General features: G+C 41.2%; 1 protein-coding gene across 4 annotated transcripts in view; it reads right to left on the bottom strand.

Annotated features, from left to right (window-relative positions):
* Positions 1-4,990, bottom strand: part of LOC130414018 (stonustoxin subunit beta-like) — a 54,312-nt gene extending 49,322 nt beyond the window's left edge. For 2 of the 4 annotated variants that reach the window (XM_056739619.1, XM_056739623.1), the window contains exons 1-3: positions 4,855-4,990; positions 2,829-2,936; positions 686-2,373 (exon numbers count right to left, since the gene is read on the bottom strand). In XM_056739619.1, the coding sequence (XP_056595597.1) occupies positions 686-2,373; positions 2,829-2,928 (1,788 nt within the window). In that variant the 5' untranslated portion in view covers positions 2,929-2,936; positions 4,855-4,990. Of the gene's footprint in view, positions 1-685; positions 2,374-2,828; positions 2,937-3,774; positions 3,907-4,854 lie in introns of all 4 variants that reach the window. The other 2 variants (XM_056739621.1, XM_056739620.1) reach the window with 2 other exon arrangements.
* Positions 4,991-12,984: the final 7,994 nt, after the last annotated feature.

Raw genomic sequence — 12,984 nt, 5'->3', positions numbered from 1 at the left:
AACACTTCCCACGAGTGTGTCAGGAATGATGAAAAGCTAAATTCGGAAACCAGAGGGGCGGGCCGAAGATGAATCCAGAGAGAGTGCAGGTTAAGTCAGAACCAACAATAACGTGTGCCTATCCTTCCACTAGACAAAGAAAGACATGCCATGACATGATGAGGCAGAATCATGACATAAGATACTTACTTATGGTTGTGTTAATAGATAACTTTAATCTTGTGTATTTGGGCAGGAGTGAGCTTTCTGTGCGTTTATAAGTGGTCCCTGTCAGTCTACATGTCGATGTGAACCAAAAACATATTTTAATCTGGATAAAATGCACTTATTAGTTAAACAAATCTTCTATATGTTACATTTATGCTGATTATTTTATTATGTATGCACAATCTGTAACGAGATCAAAAACAAATGAAAATAGACCAAATAGGATCTTTTTTTATATTTTTTCTTACAGCACCTTACAATATATCAACAGAAGAACTAAGTGTTTCTGTATTATTATTATATTTCAGTTGACCTGTGCATGCAAAACTGGTTCCATAGGCTAAAATGAGATATCCATTTTGGGTTTTATTTTAAGGAATAGCAAAAATGTATGTCTCTCTTATGACAAACTGTTTAAATAACATATTAAGGCATACAAGTCTCCCTAGACTGGGATTCTTTTCATAAATGAAAATACCTTGATAACAGTGATGACATCTGATTCAGTGGTGTAACTGAGTTTCCCAACCGCTGCACATTTAATCTCATACTCTGTGCCTGCTCTCAGATCAGTCAGTGTTACAGTATTTTGGCTCTTCAGCACGGGTTGAGATGTCCAGTCCTGATCATCCTTCATTTTGTACAGTAACTTTAGTTCCTCTGTAGCGGGACATGTTGAGTGTGCCACATTTATAATCACACTGTCATCTTTGACCTCTGCTTTTGGAGGATCTGGTTTGGATGGATTAACAAGGCAAACACCTTCAACACATCCATCTTCATACAGGAGAACGCAGGAACCTGGATGATTCTTCATTTGTTTTGACGACACAACAAACTTTACTGGTTCATGTTTTTTTAAATCAATTAATTTCTTAAATATATCCAGGTTATTCCTCATAGTCTTGTGGATGGCAGGAGTGAGCCAAGACAAGTTCTTCTCAGACTCAGGGTCATTGGAGTTTCCACTTCTTGAAGATCCCAGATAAGCCTTTTGTTTAGGAAGAAGCACATCTGACCAGTCCAATGATGTGAACGTGTAACTAACCACAGTTCCAATGTTTAGATCCATCAAGATTGCCTGTAGGTTGTCTTCTACCGTCGCACCAGAATCCTTCAGCTGTCTGAGTAATGTTTTCATGACCTTTGACTCTCTCTCTCTCTCCTTCAGCCATTCTGACAGGTCTCTTTCTCTGAATGGAGATTTATCATGATCATTCAGAAGATCATTCAGTGCAGAGTCTTCTATTTGATCTCCACGGATTTGAGGCAACAGAGAACCAAGTTTCTTCATGAGTCTCGTCTTGTACGTGTTACAGTTCTTCTTCATGTCTTTTATTTGATTATGAAATTCAGGTAAAGCTAAAGCAGGTGAATCTCTCAGAAGATCACAGCATTTGATCTCAGTTGTATTTAAACTCTCTAATATTGATTCTAATTCACTGATTAGATCAAGGCTGATTTCTTTCAGAAGTTTTGAAGCTCTTGAGTGAAGTTTGTTTAGAGGATACAGCCAAACTCTCAGCGGGACCGCAAGATCTCTGTTTCCTCCCAACAGTTTTGGAAGATCAGCGAAAACCTTCAAAGCATCTTCAAAAGAGGTGGGATTAGATGGTAACTGAATATCACCATAGAATGTGACAGTGAATTTATCCACTGCTTCCCTCTGAACGTCAGACATGTTTAGATTGGCCTTCACATCTACTGTAATGAATTTAAGTTTGTCAAACGCTGCCTTCACTTCTCCTTCTACTGTAGTTTTGTTCTCGTCTGAAGAAACCTCTCTGTCAAACAGAAAGCAGGCGTCCGCTCCATACAGCACTGCTGTCACCACGTGTGTCGCTGTGTCACGATCAAACACATCAGGATGAGCTATATTTTCAGATGCTAAATGGTTCATGGTCAGTTCTTCAAATCTGGTAGTTGAATGATAATGTAAAGTCAGTCTCTGCTGAATGAAAGACTTCTTGGTGTCATTGAGATATTTGGCTGCTCCGGTCACGTTGATCAATCCACCCAACAGACTCAATTTCAAAGAGCCGTCAATGTTCAATAAATGAGATTTTTCGTCAATCGAGTCTGAAGCTGTAACTTTAAAATCTGTATTAATTTGGGGACGAGATCGAATACTCTTCTGGAGCTTCTCTTGATTCCACAATGTGATTCCTGTAGGACAAAATCACCGTTTCATAACCTTCAAACTTTTTATTAAAAATACTGTAGGGTATCTAAAGATATTACATACATCAAACAAACACTGATTTTGAGTTTTATACATAAAGCTTTGACTTCTGAATTTCTCCAGTACAAATTCTTCTCAACTTTTTTATTTGTATATTTATAAGGGGTATCTTTCATTTACAATATTTGTTTTATTTATAGTTCTTGACTTATGTACTGCAATATTCTCCAGATCAGGTAGGAAAGTCTATGTATGATTTTCAAATCAAACATTAAGAGGTAAACTGCATTCAGAAGTAAAGGTCACTTTCTCCAGCAATGTGCTTTTATTTGAGTTAATGCAGGTGATACCTTAATAAAACTTGTTTGCTCTACAACACATTGTCTGAATCACATATTACTCATCAGGGTTTAGTAAAGATATATTTGTAGTGTTGTACCTGGCACCAGAGCATCTTTCCTGCAGTCGTAAAGCATACCCAGCTGAAATGGTCTCCCAAGAGCGGCCGCTTCCATCACATTCACTCCTACTGACTCCATACTGAAAACTGACAATATAACACACATCAACAGGGTTGCCAACTCTCACTAGTTATGTTACGTTCGTGAATGAATCGTTCTTTTTGAACGAATTGTTCTCGTTCACGAAATGCATTGTATCATATTTCTCGTTTACTAAAATCTATCCCTCGAGCACAAAGAGCATCTTGCCATAAAAGAGTGTCTTAAGCAAAAGCTAATAGCGTTCAAGTGTGAGCTTTGAACGAGATGGTTGAATGTACTGAACGAATACGCCCTTCACTGAAGGAACGAGCCGGTATTTTTAGTCTGAACGAGAGAGATCTATTAGAGTACAGTACTGTCTTTCTGTCCTGGTCATTTACTTACTGCTATTAGCAAAACATTGTTGATGTAGGTATAGATCTAGAGACCGCATTTATAAATGTGTCAATTATAGGAACAAAAGCATATTGTTTGAATCGGTCTGCTGTCTAAATGATTTCTGTCGTGAGACCTGTTAGGCAAGGCAAGGCAAGTTTATTTATAAAGCACATTTCATACACAAGTGCAATTCAAAGTGCTTTACATAAAATGATTGACAGAAAGAAATAAAACGTATTTTAAAATGCAAATTATTTAAGATGACAAATACTTTAGAGTTTAAGAAACAATAAAACAGCAATAAAATTGATTAAAAAATGGCCGTGTTAGACATGTGACTATTAAGAGGATTTTTCCAGATAAGGGTTGCTTAGGAAGAATATCTATAATCCGTTTATTAAATAAAAATATATCAGGAAAGGTTTTAAGGTTAAAGAATCGTTAACTAGTTTAAAGTAGGCTTGGTACATGATTTTAGGGGGAAAAAATAGAACTAATGGTTACCTTGTTTTCTGCAGTGAATGTTTTATAATAAAAGCAGTTATTGCACTTTTTGCCTGTAGAAACTGAAGAAGAATGGTAGTCAATGGGGGGCAAAATCTGTCTGGTTATAGGCATTCTTCCAAATATCGTTCTCTGTGTTAATCAGAACAAAGAAATGTATTCAGATTTGCAACAACTTGATGGCAGGTGAATGATGACAGAATTTTCCTTTTTGGGTGAAGTATCCCTTTAACAAGGTTGTTTGGAAAGTCAGCCAAATTTGTAAATCATTCTTTCTAAAGATCTCTTAATTAAAGTAACTCTGTATGAATACTGTAGCAATATTTCAAAAATAAAACAATTCACTTGAATGCATACAACAAAATTAAAATAAATTATGAATAACTTTTGCACTTTAAATAAACTCTTATGAAAATGAACCATGATGGTTTTACAATAGTCTAACTATGATTTAGGTAAAACCGTCTTATGTTAACATGTTGTGTTTAATTTTTACAAGGATCCTCCCATTCCCAGTTCTTTTGACATCAACACTGTGGCATAGTTCCACTTTAAAGATTCATAAAAATATATTTTCTATTATGTATAAGAGCATGGTGAGGAATATAAAACAATAAAAAGACCCAAAACAATTTGCCCATCGTTCAACATTTTGATTCAGTTCTAAATCTTTGGTTTGTCTTGTTGTTTTGTATTAATATTTGTGTAGGGTTGATCAGGAAACAGGAAGCTTTTTGACATCCGTTGTGTTCTTCTTGCGAAGCACAAGACATACAATAAACCATTCTTTTATTAGTATTTTTTTGTTAAATTATTTAATTGGATTATTTCTTTAATAGTTCGTTTCAGCACGTAATATTGTGTCTTATTAAATGACATTAGACAAAATGTAAAGCTGAACCTAAAGGACAAGCTTTCAAAAGGAGACACTTCCGTGTTCAGAAGCGCGATCTAATCGCCCTCAATAAATTACTGTAGACTTTTCAATCTGCTCGGCCATATATAGTTTGTTTGAACATCACACATTTTTCTACTGATTTGATCATTAAAGATTTTAAGCATGATGTGTAATTGACTCACCTTCTTCAGACCTCTCTTCTCGTCTGTCGCAAAGGACCTGAAATCTGCTTATATTTACTTAAAACACGATGTCGCAAAAAGTTGTCAGTTCTTCTTTCACTTTCCCATTGCCACCAGACACACCTCCAAATCTCGTGCGCGTGACCGTGAGTCACACACCGAACACGCCCAATCGATGTTAGTGGAAATTCTGTGAAAAAGAACAGTTTAAAAATGATTAATGTGTGAAGCAGATCTTATCATGTTTGGCTATGATTCAAAGAAAATTAAATGAATCTAAACTGTTCTGAGGTGGAGCTGCAGCCCGTTTGAGAGAACAAACAGCGACATCTACTGGTAGCAGGTAGCTAGATCTGCGTAACAAAATCAATGACAAATGACTCTGGTCGAGCCTTAGAGGCTGAGAAGATCATTTGGGAAATGAACGGCATTCAAGCCCAGGGCCGTGCAGAGACCTTTAAGGGGGCAGGTGCGAACAGTAAAAAAGAGGCAGATGGAACAAGGCATTAAACAGGGCTGTGCTCTTAACATAAATACTGTTTATTGTGACCATTAACTTGCAGATATACGTATCAATACAGAGGTTTCTGTTTTGATAAATCAGCCAATGCTGTCAAGCAGTTTATAAAAAGAAACATAACATGAAAAACATTCCTATTAATAACTAGATAAGAAATTGACGTGTATAAAGTTGTTCAAACCTTAAGGTTTTTTCTCTCCGTTATACAGAATAATAAAGAACAGCTCTGTAGGACATGGTCACTATTAAAAAATAAACATGGGTAAGAAGAAAAAGGTAGATAGCACACTGACCCAACCTCTTGGAGGGTGGGAAGATGCTTTCACAGGCATACGCCCCCTTAGATGCCAGTCCTACATGTCGCCATGCAAGACGTGGGCTAACATCGGTTTACGCGAAGGTTGTTAACCCTTGCGAAGGTGTTTGCCCAGGACCCAGTGCGCCAGCCTCTGTTTGGAGACAGCCTTCCCCTTCTGCTGTCCTCCAACAGACACGGAGCTGGTCAGAGCTTCAGAGCTCTGCGTGCGGTCCAGCACGTACTGGACACAACACTGATCGGGTTGGGTCTTCCTCCCTTATCGGGAGCGCCTGCAAGTTCACCACTTGGCCCCGGAGGGAGTAGTGGGAACTTCTTGGGCACGCATCCGGGCCTGGGTCTCAAGATAACGTGAGAGTTACCAGGGCCGAATTTAAGGCAATCCGGGGACACGGAGGATGCTCGGTGGTCCCCAACCCTCTTGAAGGAAGTGGGCGCCATCTGTGGCGGGGGGTCCCCGGAGGGAAGATTGGTCTCGCCTTTGTACCTGCCTGGCGGGACAACGACACGGACTGTCGGTTTGAGAGTGGTGACAGCTGTCGTATGTGTACGACCTCACACCTCGCCAGGGTGTGATGTCGGTTCGCCGAGCACAGTCCAGTGGAGTGTGCGATCGGCTGCAAGTCCATCCGGGGAGAACGGAAAAACTCTGCGAGTAAGTGGGCGCCAGGCCCTGAAAAGGCCCGATGTTGTTCTCCCTGGGGTCTTCCCGTCAGTGTCCCTTCTCGCAAGAAGGTTGCTGACAGGGTGGAGGTTTCCCCCTCGACCTCTGCTTCCGGGGTGCCACCTGTGGGGAGACAGGAACCGGAGCCGATGTCGAAGGGGTCCTGGGTTGTATGGAAGCAGACGTCACACGGGATCTCGGAGGCCTCTAGGCGGCCGAGTCGCGGCGTGAAAAAATGTGGTAAATTGCCACTGTCTGCTTCACCGTCAAAAACTGCTGAGCGCAGTCCTCGACGGCGTTACCAACAACCCACCCTGCGAGATGGGTGCCGTCAAGAAAGCGGACTTTCTTGGTGTCACTCTTCTGCACAAGGTATAGCCGGGGATGTCTCTCCTAGACCACTACCGTGGACATCGTCCGACCCAGGGACCGTGCCGCCACCTTGGCGCCCGCAGAGCGCTGTCAGTGGCGGCACGGATATCCTGCATTTTACCCGTGTCGGCCTTACCCTCGTGGAGCTCTCTCAACGCCCTGGCCTGGCGGACCTGCAGGATGGCCATGGCGTAGAGAGGAGGCAGCCTGGCCCGCGGCATCGCAAGCTTTTGACAACTGTGATGCCGAAGTCTTTCGTGCTTTGGACAGTAGGCGTGGCCGATTCCCCCCAGGTGGTAGCCGTCCGCTACGTTCCACCCGGGGGATCTCGACGTAGTCCTTCGCTGCCCCACCATCGAGGGAAGTAAGGGAGGCAGAGCTGGTTTCACTGGAACGGTCCGTGAGTTGAGTGTTCCAAGTTTACACAGCTCCTCATGCACCTCCGGGAAAAACATGGCACCCGGGGTGGGGCGTGGTTTGCACCACGCTCAGACCTCAGGAACCACGTATCCCCGGGTTAGCATAAATGACATCACTTCTGCTTCCTCCTAACTCGACCGCTGGGGGTGGAGCTTGTATTCGTCAGACGCGGATGCCAGCCTCCCTCCGATGCTGCGAGCGACATCTGATCTACGTCACACATCGTTTCCGAGTGTGTGTGTGAGGATCCGGACGGTATGCCACCGCCGGTTAGGGAACGTTCAGAAGAGCGAATCGGGGTGCAATCGGCCCGTGAGCACTTGGCTGGCGGGTTTATGTTCGCAGAGTTCCCCATATCACTAACGCTGCTAACGTGGGTGGTCATCGGGGCCATAGCCACAGATGTCACAGCCCAGGTAACAGACAAAATGGTGGCTGGTTCCCATAGGAAGACAGCCACCCGTGACCGCAACTTCTGAATGACAATCTGCCCGCAGTGCTATATTGACGACATCCTCATCTACTTGGAATCCCTAGAGGAACACATTGAACATGTACAAACTGTTCTCAAACTTATAATTTGCCATCAATTGTATGTGGAGGCTGAGAAATGTGAATTTTTCCAAATCTCAGTATCATTCCTTGGATCCCTAATCAGCCCTGAAGGAGTGGCTATGGATGATCACAAGGTCCAAGCAATGTTACAACGGCCTCATCCTTAGAACCTCAAGGAGCTCCAGTGTTTTGGGGATTAGCTAATTTCTACATTCGCAACTTCAGCACTATCGCTGCACCAGAGGAAACGACAAATCGTTCGTATGGTCAGAAACTGCCGATCAAGCTTTCAGCAAGTTGAAAGTACGATTCACCACTGCACCAATCCTGCATCATCCCAACCCGGAACTAACTTTTGTGTTGGATGTGGATGCTTCTAATCTAGGCATTGGGGGTATTCTCTCTCAATGTCAAGGCAAAGAATCTAAACTATTCCAATGCGCTTATTTCTCACGCAAACTCTCCCCCACAGAACAAAAACTATGACGTTGGGAATCGGGAACTTCTGGCCATGAAGGCACTTTTTGAGGAGTGAAGGCACTGGCTGGAGGGAACACAACATCGTTTAAGGTACTCTCTGACCATCGTAACTTGGAGTATTTACGCTCCGCAAAGAGGCTAAACCCCAGACAGGCACGATGGGCATTGTTTTTTGTCCGGTTTCAATTTACAATCACTTACAGCCCAGGCTCTTAGAACAGCAAGGCAGATGCGCTCTCTCGACAATTTGACCACACACCGTACAATACCAATCCTGAATCCATAATTCCACAATCTATCACTGTAGCTTAAGTACAATGGGACATCATGACGGAGATCTCCCAGGCCCACATTCAACACCCACCCCTCAGAATTGTCCCTCTAATCTGACATTCATTCCTCCCTGAAAAGGTCACGAGATAGGTTCATGTATTTTCCAGTTCGGGTCATCCAGGCATCGCTACTACCACTCAACTAGTCAAGAACCAATTTTGGTGGCAAAATATGCAGAAGGATATAGAGACTCTGTCTAGTCATTGAAGTCTTTGTCTTGCCCAGGTTGTTTCTTCATACTTTATTAGTTATTATTTATAGTTATTCTTTCGATTGGGACCTGCAGTCACACAGAGTCTCACGCCGGCGGGGTTCGTGGATCTCACGGACACAAAATTGTCAGTTCTGATCTTTAGTCAGAGCTCGCCTAGTAAACTAGTATCATTAAGTCTGGTTGCTACATGCTTGCTCAGAAAAATAGCAATAGTTATTTTAGTCACGATCATGCAACTTGGTAAGCCAGGTGATCGGTGGAAATCTGTAACGTGAGTTATAGTAATGCCCCATTTATAATACAAATTCTAGTATAAACTAGTCCATCCTATCCTGACATATTGATTTTGCGGTAACAAAACAGGCTCCTTTTAATCTACTGGTTATAACACTCTGGAGATTTTTTAATATATCAATAATAACAGTTTATCATACCAGGCAGGTACAACATCAATTACAATCATAGAATGCACACAAAGAAATACAAAGATAAAAACTTAATAAACAAAGATTAACAACATAGTATAAGAATAAAATAATACCACAAATTTTATCATACCTGACAAAATCTAAACTTACATTTAGTCATAAAGCTGACGCTTTTCAAAGCCTACCACAGTGTAGAGAGCCAAGTTTACAGTTACATATTTATTTTAGATATTCTACTGTATTCTACTGATATTCTACAATATTCTACTGTTGAAGAGTCTAGCCGACGGAACACACAGAGTTACTGATCAGGAGACAAAGTTTGACACAGACAACAAGTGCTTGTTCAATCAGAGTCCAATGTTTATTATTTAGGACAAATACTTATAAGCTTGTAACAGGAGACGTCATATAAAACCACAAGTTTGGAAAATCAGACTTTCTGTTTAGTCTTAATTCTGTTTAGATCAGATATGATCACAAAGATGTATTCAATAGATATCTATCATTACAATAATCAAAACAATTGTCCCTTGACATCATTAGGAACCTTGGGATGGCAACAACAGTTGCCTATATCAGCATATGACACAGCATATGACACAAAAACACATGATTCAACGTTCAACAAGGTTAAACAACAAGACACTAAGGCACCTATTATGTGAATAGAAGTTAATACTACTAGGAATGAATATATATGAAATAAGAATGAATATATATGATTTGAGATCATATATAAACACAGATGCAATATTTGTAGAGGACAGGACGAAATCCAGATTCTCACAATGGCCACTTTCAGACCAACGGTCTTACAAGCAGTCCTGTGTCCCCTTAAAGAACAAACTATAGAAGTTAATACTACTAGGAATGAATATATATGAAATAAGAATGAATATATATGATTTGAGAATGAATATATATGATTTGAATTAATATGAATGAATATATATGATTTGAGAATGAATATGTATGTATATGATATAAGAACTTTGTATTAAACGCAGATGCAATATTTGTAGAGGACAGGACGAAATCCAGATTCTCACAATGGCCACTTTCAGACCAACGGTCTTACAAGCAGTCCTGTGTCCCCTTAAAGAACAAACTATTGATTAGGGAAAAAGGGGTTAATACAAAATCTTTAATAAAAGGATGGTTTCAGTTGCGTATTTTTTTTGTGGATTTCTGGTTTGCAAGCTGCTCTTTGAGGTAAAAGATCAATCAGATTAATTTGTAATAAAAACATAACAGAACCAATCATCTTCAATCAAAACAAAAACATAAACATAATTATGTCTACTCTTCATCTTCTACCGTTCCAATCTCAATTACCGAATCGTCAAGCCCTATATCTCCTTCCATTTCATTGTCACGTTCATCAACATTTCTTGGTTCTTCTATCACCAGTATTGGTTCTGGTTCTAACTCATATGTCAGAACATAATCATTATCATCCTCGTCCGTCTCGCTGTTACCATCAAATGTGGATCCCCAAGTTTGATTCTGATCTTTCGGACGATAACCTTTACATGTGCGTGCAACCAGCGTAACCTGGTTGACGTCAGTCGTTTCACTTGCTAACATCATTCGATAGGTTCCTTTGGTTGTAAAGGAAGTAACAGATCTTTTAACACATCCGACCACACACTGCAACATGCATGGCAAAAATAGTCACAAGGCTAAAATGGTTATAACCACTGGAATTACTGTACCGGTTATCCAATATCCCCATCCCCCTGTTAGGCTGTCCAACCACTGAAACCAGGTTGCATCTACTGGTGTGGGTTCACAAACTGATTCTCTCATGTGCTTCACAACGTCAGTGATATCTCTGCATACTCTGGAATTGAAAAACAACAAGATACTCCTGACATTTTGCACACTCCGCCTTTCTCTGCTGTTAATATATCCAAAGCAAGTTTATGTTGCACGACGGCAACTCTCGTTTTCTTTAATTCGATGGAGATTAAGTTTAAAGCTTGTGCTGTGTCGTTTTCCAGAGAAAGAACTTGCCATGCCAGACCATTGATTTTGTTCAGAGCAACCGTAGTACCGATTCCTGTAAACAAATCTGCAATGGTCCAACCCACATTTTCCCAAGGAGTAGTCCATGGATCACTAATCAAGTGGCCTGCATAATAATTAGGCAGTTTCGTTTCCCTTTTCTGTCTATTCAAAGATGTGGTCAGATTTTTCTTTTCCATTATGCTAGTTCCTGTGGACAAAATAGCAGCATAACAACAACCTTTCAATTCCCCTATATCTAAATGGTAATATGCAGTTTCACCACAAACCCACACCATTCCTGGTGCACTATCTAAGTTTGAAAAGTTGCCTGCTCTCCTGTAGATAACAACTTCACTCTGGAAGCGTGTATCCACTGTGGCTGGTAGTCCGTCAGAACTCCTGTCCGTGTGACGGCAATCACAGTCACTGGTCACTGTTCCGTGGTACTTTGGTTCTCCAACCTTTGTTGGCTTCAGAATCCTCACAAAGACTTTTTGTCCTGGAACAAAGTTATGAGTAGGCTGCTCTGAGGGAAGAGCAAGGCACAAAGAAACATCAGCACATATAGAATTTAACTTTTCGACTAGTGAAGTCACATAGTCCTCCTGGATCACCTGTAGATCAGAAAGAGAAGAAATACCAGACCGACCTTTGACCCACGGTGTCGGGAAAGGTCTACCCATTAGTACCTCGAACGGCGACAATTTTGTCGTGGAAGATGGAATCATTCTTATTTCTGCCAATACTGCGGGCAACAAATCAACCCACTTTCTTCCTGTTTCGAGCTTTTGTCAGTCGTGTTTTCAGTGTTCGATTCACGACTGCTGCACTTTACGGATGGTAAGGAATATTAAAATGCCAATCAATCGACAACGCTTTTGCTAAGAGCTGTGTTACTTTTGACGTGAACCTGTTCGCGTTGTCCGATTCTCTGATGACTGGTCTAATATCTCCTTCGTTAAGATTTTTACCACTGTTTTGGCGTCCTCTTTTGCCCATGGAAATGCTTCAGGCCACTTTGAGAATCGATCAACAATTACCTAAAGATATTTTAGATTTCCTATCAGCGGCTTGTGCGTAAAATCAATTTGTAAATGTTGAAAAGGAGCTTCCGGATGTGTCAATGCATCGTGCTTAGCTGATTTGTGCGGATTTACCTGAGCACATGTTAAGCATGCATCCAAATTAGTTTCGTTGTTTTATGAACATAGGCAATGCAATACAATTGATTAATTGCTTGAACTACTTTTGCACAACTGGTGTGAGATAACCCATGGTAATGTCTAATTAGGATAGTTAATCCTAATTTCGGTAGTGCTATTCTACCCTGTCCATCTCTAATAATCCCTTCCTTATTAGAAGTGCAATCCCTTTTGCTCCAATGCTCTAAGTCTCCCTCTGTTGGTTGACTGCAGGAATTTGATATCAATGTCAGGTACATTCGTTGTGTGCACTGTCATTGCTACCTGTGTTTCATTTTTTTGGATGAAATGGTGATTTAATCTGAGCTTGGGCTGCTGCCTTTGCGGCCTCATCAGCCTTTCTGTTGCCTATAGCCCGTTCATCGTCCCCAGAAGCATGACCCTTCACCTTTACTATGGCCACTTCGAGTGGACGCTGAACTGCTTCAGTCAACTGTCCTATCAAATTTGAATGTGCTATTGGCTATCCATCAGCAGTTTTGAAACTTCTTGCTTCCCACATTTTTGCGTAATGGTGCAGAACACTCCACGCATACTTCTGTGTAAATTGTTACTCTCTTTCCTGTCATCAGCTCACAGGCCCGTATTAATGCTACCAACTCTGCTGCTTGTG

Source organism: Triplophysa dalaica, chromosome 24 (assembly GCF_015846415.1).
Source record: "Triplophysa dalaica isolate WHDGS20190420 chromosome 24, ASM1584641v1, whole genome shotgun sequence".
Taxonomy (NCBI): Eukaryota; Metazoa; Chordata; class Actinopteri; order Cypriniformes; family Nemacheilidae; genus Triplophysa; species Triplophysa dalaica.
The sequence above is the reverse complement of the archived record's forward strand: the minus strand, read 5'-3'. Positions and strand labels throughout refer to the sequence as shown.